The sequence below is a fragment of the Cetorhinus maximus genome, chromosome 12 (assembly GCF_964194155.1).
Source record: "Cetorhinus maximus chromosome 12, sCetMax3.hap1.1, whole genome shotgun sequence".
NCBI classification, from domain to species: domain Eukaryota; kingdom Metazoa; phylum Chordata; class Chondrichthyes; order Lamniformes; family Cetorhinidae; genus Cetorhinus; species Cetorhinus maximus.
Window position 1 is genome coordinate 79,500,285 of NC_135890.1, and position 8,574 is coordinate 79,508,858.

The window sequence follows — 8,574 nt, forward strand, 5'->3', positions numbered from 1 at the left end:
TGCCAACAATGGGTTTATTAACCAAACATTGAGGGGCTCACAATGACTGCATACTGTAGATGGCTTACATTTCTGGAAAACACCTTCTGTAACAATTGTCACTAAGTATTCTGAGCTACTTAATAAAATGTTGATGGTTCATAAAAGTATGAGACCCACCGATGAGAGTCAGATCTGTGACCCGAGATTAGCAAAAAAACTGCACTTGTGTACATTTCATCCAATAGTTAGAATACCTGTAAGGAGGTGTTTTTGTGTACCAGATTTCTACAGCATGTACTAAACAGTCCTGAATTCTTAAAGAAAACAGGGCTCTGTAAGCGTAGCACGTGCAGTTCATTAAGGACTCATGCAGCACCTGACCTTGATCGATCAAAGCCATTTTGATGGTAATTTGATGGCTTGTTTCTTTTTTCAACTTGTATTAAAATTAAAGTATCATTCAATTAGCTTTGTGAAAAATGTTAAAATGTTGCTGAAATGCGGCTGCCTTCTTTTTCATTGTAATTGGCCTTTGAGTAACAGCATAGCACTTTTGGAGTGTTTTTGACCTTTTTTTAAAAGACACTTGTTGTTAAGGTTGCTGACCCCTGCTTAAAGCTTTTGATTTCAAAATGATCGGTTCTTTTTCATTGTAATATTCAAATTTTGTTACTTTTTGAATTAAGAGAAATTAACGCAAATACGGAGAATGTTTTTGCATCTTTTAATAACTGTGGTACACAGTTTTGAAAATTAATTAACAGCCAGTCCGATTAGTTTTAGCAATGTTTACAATACATGGACAAATGTATGGAAAATATCTGATCTGTGAGACAAGAACAATATAATTGTATAATTTGGTTTAAAAGTGCAACTGCTGTTTTATTTTGGCTTTCTATCGCACCCTGCTTTCTTTCTTTTGTCATTTTTGCCCTTTTCTTTATTCACAGGGTAGAATTTACAGTTGGAGACAAGCCTGTAAGTAGCTTCAGGATGATTGAAAGACATTACTTCAGGGAGCGGCTTTTGAAAAGCTTTGATTTTGACTTTGGATTCTGTATTCCGAACAGCAGAAACACATGCGAGCACATATATGAATTCCCTCAACTTTCTGAAGACATCAGTATGTATTTCTAGATTTTGTAATGTTCTACTTTGGGGGTGTTGCAGTTTAAGCAGGTTTACTTCATGAATTTCTGGATGCTATTTAAGTAGGCCATTATGTTTAACAAAAAATACCATTTTATAACACAAGTATTTATCCCATTTTTTAGAAGCAAGGATATCTATGTTGTGACCATCAGTAAATTGTAATTTTACTAGATTTTAACAAAACATCAAATTTCCTGAATTTCAACTCTCACCGATCCTTTTGAAAATGGGCAAGCTCAGCACTGTGCACATTTTCTGTTTGATTGAAGAAAAGGCTGTTGTCAATTCTCTAAAGATAGTGCTGCATTGCTAAACTCTTACAGCTGGTAAAACTCTTCGTACTATGGGTCTCCTTTAAAAAACTGGCATGCTCAAATATTCAGTGCTTCAGATATTCTGTGTAGCTCACCACCACCTTCTCAAGGGCAATAGGGATGGGTAGTAAATGCTGGCCCAGCCAGCGAAACCTGCATCCTGTGAATGAATTTTTTAAAAAAGTATGATGTACCTGAATATAAATTTGTGGTCTTAGTTTTTTCCTCAGTGATTCTCTCTTCTCTCCTGAAGGTGTTGACTCCTTGTTGGTATACTGTTCCACATGCTGTGATTGCCAGCCAATATTTTGCCTAGGTGGTCATTTTTTTCAAGTCTGGGCCTTAATGCCAGGTGAAGGTAGCCTGGATGATGAGTTCATAGTGTTTTTTGATCAGTTTCTTAGAGCAGCACATTCTAGCACCAACAAGAATGCAGGCTATACTAAATCTGGTAATGTGCAATGAGACAGGATTAATTAATGGCTTCATAGGGAAGACACCCCCAGATTCTGATCATAATAAGATGGAATTTCACATTCAGTTTGAGGGAGAGAGGAGTAGTTGTAAGACTAGCGTTTTAAACTTAAATGAGGGTATGAAGACAAAGCTGGGTAAAGTAAACTGGGACATTAGGTTAAGGGATAGGTCAATAGAAATGCTATGGCAGACATTTCAGCAGATATTTCAGAATATTTAGAAAAGATATATTCTAGTGAGAAAGAAAGACTTTAAAGGAAGGAGCCACCATCTATGGCTAACTAAGGAAGTTAAAGGTAGTATCAAATTGAAAAAAAAAGCTTATAATTCTGCAAAGATGAGTGGCAGTTCAGAAGATTGGACAGAAGATAAAGAACAGCAAAGAATGACTAAAAGATTAGGAGGGAGAAATTAGAGAAAGCTAGCTAGAACTATGAAAATAGATAGTTTCTACAGGTATTTTAGAATGGAAAAGTGTAAGTAAAGTGAACGTTGGTCCATCAGTTTGGTCCATGTTTGGGGAAGTAACAGGCAACGTGGATAGGGAACCTATGGATTTCCAGAAGGCATTTGACAAGGTGCTACATCAAAGGGTACTACTCAAAATAAGAGCTCATGGTGTAGGGGGTAACATATTAACATAGATAGAGGATTGGTTGGCTAACAGGAAACAGAGTAGGCATAGGTGGGTCATTTTCCGGTTGGCAAAATGTGATGAGTGGAGTGCCACAGGGATCAGTGCTGGTGCCTCACTACTTAAAACTTATATCAATGACTTGGATGAAGGGACCAGATGTATGGTTGCTAAATTTGCTGATGACACAAAGATAGGTAGGAAAGTAAGTTGTGAGTAGGACATAAGGAGTTTGCAAAAAGACATAGATTAAGTCAGTGGGCAAAAATTTGGCAGATGGAGTATAATGTAGGAAAATGTGAGCTGGTCCGCTTTGGTAGGAAGAATAGCAAAGTAGCATTTTGTTTAAATGGAGAAAGTTTGCGGAGCTCTGAGGTGCAGAGGGATCTGGGTATCCTGAATCTCAAATTTAGTATGCAGGTACAGCAAATGATTAGGAAGGCAAAAGAAATGTTGGTATTTATTGCAAGGGGAATGGAATATAGAAGTAGGGTTGTTTGGCTACAGTTGTACAGGGCATTGGTGGGATGACATCTGGAGTACTGTGTACAGTTTTGGTCTCCTTATCTGAGAAAATGTGAGAGAAGCAGTTTGAGAAGGTTCACTTTACTGATACTTGGATAAAAGGTTTATCTTATGAGGAAAGGTTGGATAGGCTGGGCCTGTATCCACTGGAGTTCAGAAGAATGAGAGGTGATCTGATTGAAAGATATAAGATCCTGAGGGGATTTGACAGAGTGGATGCTGGAAGAGTGTTTCCCCTTGTGGGGGTGACGAGAACTGGGGACACAGTTTAAAAATAAAGTTTCTCCCACTTAAGATGGAGATAAGAAGATTTTTTTTCTCTTCGAGAGTCGTGAGTCTTTGGAACACACTTCCCTAGAGAGTGGTAGAAGCAAAATCATTGAATGTTTTTAAGACAGAGGTTAATCAATTCTTGACTAACAAGAGAGTCAATAGGGGATAAGCGGAATGTGGAGTTGAGGCCACAATCAGATCAGGCTTGATCTTACTGAATGGCAGAGCAGGCTTGTGGGACTGAATGTCCTACCCCTGATCCTAATTTGTGTATTTGTATGATGAGTACTGAAAGGATACTTGAACCTGTAGTGAATCTCAGCCTAATCCTGTGCTCACTTTATGTACACTTATGCACCTCCAGTTAAGTATTAATAAGCAAAGCAACACTTGTTACTTTCCCATCCCTAATCCCTAAGATTTTTTTTGCTCATTCTTTCATGAGATGTGGGTGTCATTGGCAAGCCCAGCATTTGTTGCCCATCCATAATTACCCTAACTGGCTTGCCAGGCCATTTCAGAGGGCAGTTAAGAGTCAACCACATAGGCCAGACCAGGTAAGGACAGCAGACTTCCTTCCCTAAAGGACATTAGTGATTAGGAGATCTGATAAGATTTTACAACAATCGATGAGATTAGTCCATAAGATGTAGGAGCAGAAGAAGGCCCATCGAGTCTGCTCTGCCATTCAATGAGATCATGGCTGATCTGATAATCCTCAACTCCACTTTCCTGCCTTTTCCCCACACCCCTTGATTCCCTTACTGATTAAAAATCTGTCTATCTCAGCCCTGAATATACTTAATGACCCAGCCTCGACAGCCCTCTGCGTTAAAGAGTTCCACAGATTCACTACCCTCTGAGAGAAGAAATTCCTCCCCATCTCTGTGTTAAATGGCCACCCCCTTACTCTGAGATTATGCCCTCTGGTCCTAGACTCCCCCACAAGGGGAAACAACCTCTCAGCATCTACCTTGTCAAGTTCCCTAAGAATCTTATATGTTTCAATCATGTTGCCTCTCATTCTTCTAAACTCTAATGAGTATAGGTCCAACCTACTCAACCACTCCTCAAAAGAAAAACCATCCATACCTGGGATCAACCTAGTAAACCTTCTCTGGACAGTCTCCAATCCCGTTAGATAAGGGGATCAAAACTGTTCACAGTATTCTAGGTGTGGTCTAAGTAGTGCCTTGTATAGTTGCAGCAAGACTTCACTATTTTTATACTCCATTCACTTTGAAATAAAGGTCAACATTCCATTTACCTTCCCTATTATATGCTGAACTTGTATGTTAGCTTTTTGGGATTCATGCACGAGGACTCCCAAATCCCTCTGTGCTGCATCTTTATTTAAATAATATTCAGCTCCTCTTCTTACTGCCAAAGTGCATAACCTCACATTTACCCACATTATATTCCATCTGCCAAGTTTTTTCCCACTCATTTAACCTGTCTGTATCCCTCTGTAGACTCTGTGTCACCCTCACCATTTGCCTTCCCACCTATTTTTGTGTCATCTGCAAACTTGGTGATAGTACATTCACTTCCCTCATCCAAGTCATTGATGTATATTGTAAATAACTGTGGCCCCAGCACTGATCCCTGTGGCACTCCAATAGTTACAGGTGCCTTCCTGAAAGTGCCCCCCACTTATCCCAACTCTCTGCCTTTAATTAGTTAGCCAATCCTCTATCCATGCTAATATACTACCCCCAACACCCTGGGCTCTTATTAAGTAACCTTATGTGCAGTACCTTATCGAATGCCTTTTAGAAATCCAAATATATTACATCTACTGGTTTCCCTTTATCTGTTCTGCCTGTTGCCTCTTCAAAATACACTAATAAATTTGTCCTAACACGATTTCCCCTTCATGAAGCCATGCTGACTCTGCTTGATAATATTATGCATTTCTAAATGCTCTGCTATTATATCCTTTATAATAGACTCTAACATTTCCCTGTTACCTGTTTTTCCTCTCCCTTTTTGAATAAGGGTGTTGGCAGTTTTCTAATCCTCTGGGACTTTCCAAAATTTAAGGATTCCTGGAAGATTACTACCAGTGCATCCACTATCTGTGTAGCTACTTCCTTCAATAACCTAGGATGCAACCCATCAGGGTCAGGGGACTTATCGGCCTTTAGTACCTTTCCTCTAGTGATAGTTAATGTATTTATTTCCTCCCGCCTTTTGCCCCTTGATTATTTCGTATTTTTGGAGTGCTTTAAATTCCATATTAATTAATTGCATTTAAATCCCACCAGCTGCCATGGTGGGATTTGAACCCATGTCCCTAGAGCATGAGTCTGGGCCTCTGGATTACTAGTCCTGTGACATTACTACTGTGCCACCGTCTTCTTCCAAGAAATTAACTCTCCTGTGGAACATACCATCTAGTCCAGGGATCATAGCTGGGAATTTCCTGTTTATATACGCTAGTTATTCAATGGAAAAACTTGATGATCCATCAGGGTAGCGAACTTTTTGGTTTGTTTGATTTTCACTGTAGTTCGACAGGGACTTTAATCGGATTTGATGTTGAATAAATGCAAATCATAGTTACCTACAATTGTTTTCTAATTCTGGGCCCATGAAGAGGGAAAATTTAAAAAAGAATTGTCTTCTCTCCTCGTCTCCTCTTGCCCATTTCTCTATTTGCCACCCCCAACCACCACCCATTCTGGGGGAGGCAACTTAATAAATAAGGCTTTATTACGTTTCGGCTGAAGTAAATTAACAGGGCAGGGACTATCTAATTATACAATTTGTTAATTAATCTTGATACTGTGCCTCTCAAAAAAAAACAATTGATATTCAAGCAATTAAGAAAAATGGCAATCGTTATAATCAAGTTCAAATTTGGCTTTTCTTTCAAAATGACATTTTTATGCCTAAGTATCATTGATTATTTGCATAACCTGAGATTACTCAAGTGTTATTATCTTGTGAGGATGTAGGCTGGTCTTTACATTTGATAGAAAAAGCCTTAGGAAAAACTAAGATAAAATAACAAATTACTGTTTAAGTAACACTTAAGGACACTGATATTTCTACTATGCATGTTTTCAAAAGAAGTTGGGATGGTTGAAGAGTCATACCAGTCACAAATGTCGCTGTGTGTCAGTAGTCAGCCGAGGTTTTATGGGTTTTGGTAGTGGTTAACTTCTGTAATCATTCATAAGTAGTAATGGGGCATTTGGAAAGTCAAAATGCAATCCATCAAAGTCAGCATGGTTTTATGAAGAGTAAATTGTGGTTGACTAATTTGCTAGAGTTCTTTGAAGATGTGACAAGCAAAGTGGATAATGGGGATCCTGTAGATGTAGTATATCTGGACTTCCAGAAGGCCTTTGATAAGGTGCTGCACAAAAGATTAATACACAAGATAAGATCTCATGGAATTAAGGGTAATATATTAGCTTGGATAGAGGATTGGCTAGCCAACAGAAAGCAGAGAGACGAGATAAATGGGTCTTTTTCTGGATGGCATGCTGTAACTAGTGGGGTGCCACAGGGTTTGGTCCTTGGGCCCCAACTATTTACAATCTATATTAATGACTTGGATTCAGGGATAGAAGGTACTGGAGCTAAATTTGCAGATTACACCAAAATAGGTGGGAAAGTAAGTTGCAATGAAGAAATAAGAAATTTACAAATGGATATGGACAGGTTAGGTGAATGGGCCAAAATTTGGCAGATGGTGTTTAATGTGGGTAAGTGTGAGGTTATCCATATTAGTCGGAAGAATAAAAAGGCGACTTATTATTTAAATGGAGAGAAACTTCAGAATGCTTCAGTGAGGAGGGATCTGGGTGTCCTCATGCATGAATCGCTGAAAGCCACTATGTAGGTACAGTAGGTAATAAGGGAGGTAAATGGAATTTTGGCATTTATTGCTAAAGGAATAGAGTATAAAAATAGGGAAGTGTTGTTGCAACTGTACAAGGCATTGGTGAGACCGCACCTGGAGTACTGTGCACAGTTTTGGTCCCCTTACTTGAGGAAGGATGTAGTTGCACTGGAGGCAGTTCAGAGGAAGTTCACTAGATTGATTCCAGAGATGCGGGGCTTGTTTTATGAGGAGAGATTGAGCAGTTTAGGCCTATACTCGCTAGAGTTTAGAAGGATGAGAGGAGATTTAATTGAGGTATATAAGATGCTAAAGGGGATAGACAAAGTAGACGTGGAGCAGATGTTTCCCCTTGTGGGGCATTCTAGAACGAGAGGCCATAGTTTTAGGCTAAGGGGTGGTAGATTTAAATCAGATGAGGAGGAATTACTTTTCTCAAAGAGTCGTGAATCTGTAGAATTTACTACCCCAGAGTGCAGTGGATGCCGGGACGCTGAATAAATTTAAGGAGGAGATAGACAGATTTTTAATTAGTAATGGGTTATGGGGAGAAGGTAAGAAATTGGAGTTGAGGCTGAAATGAGATCAGCTATGATCGTATTGAATGGCGGGGCAGGCTCAAGGGGCTGAATTGCCTACTCCTGATCCTAGTTCTTATGTTCTTATAAGTTGCATTCACAAACTGCCCACTACCTGGGTTTCACAGTCATGCTGTGCAACACATGTATTACGAATGTACAGAAGGAGGATGTCCCTAGCCCACCAGAAGACAAAACTATTTCTCAACATTGTGTGTTTAGCATCTTTAGCCACACTTAGTTCAATCAAAATTCCTGCCTCCCAAGTCAGTCTATGCTATTTTGATTTTCCCAGAAATTTTGGATTTTCATAGTCTCTTGGGTCAGTGGCCTCTCTCATAAGAGGTCCCAGTGTCCCTTAGGAGCAGAAGTTTACCTTTTCCGTCCAATATCTCATCATATGGTAGTGTTGCCTGCAAATTCTAAATATAAGAACTCGTTATGTGAACTGGATACTGTAATCTCACATGTGTTCCCCTGTTCATTTTGTCTCTTTTCCAACAGATGGTCTGTAATACAATTAAGACAAAGCAGGGCTTTGGGGAAAAGGCAGGGTACTGGGGCTAGGTGAGTTCTTGCAGAGAGCTGGCACAGAAATGATGGGCTGAATGGCCTCCTATGCTGTAACCATTCTATAATTAATCAATGGCTGACTTATTCAACAAATATGTAAAATAAGTAATTTTCATCTATTTTGTATAGTTCAACATAACAGAATATTAAAAAACACTTTACAATTAAGTAAACTTTTCTGATCAATAATATCTCTGAATCTGATCAGCACTA

At 39.2% G+C, this 8,574-nt stretch overlaps 1 protein-coding gene across 3 annotated transcripts in view; it reads left to right on the top strand.

Annotated features, from left to right (window-relative positions):
- The window catches only part of unc119b (unc-119 lipid binding chaperone B), a 66,749-nt gene that overhangs the window by 50,224 nt on the left and 7,951 nt on the right, over window positions 1-8,574 (top strand). Inside the window, exons 4-5 of one of the 3 annotated variants that reach the window (XR_013578178.1) lie at window positions 933-1,105; window positions 8,293-8,355. Coding sequence is in view for 2 of the 3 variants with exons in the window: in XM_078553998.1 (XP_078410124.1) it covers window positions 933-1,109 (177 nt within the window). In the remaining variant the exon portion in view is untranslated. Of the gene's footprint in view, window positions 1-932; window positions 1,110-8,292; window positions 8,356-8,574 lie in introns of all 3 variants that reach the window. The other 2 variants (XM_078553998.1, XM_078553997.1) reach the window with 2 other exon arrangements.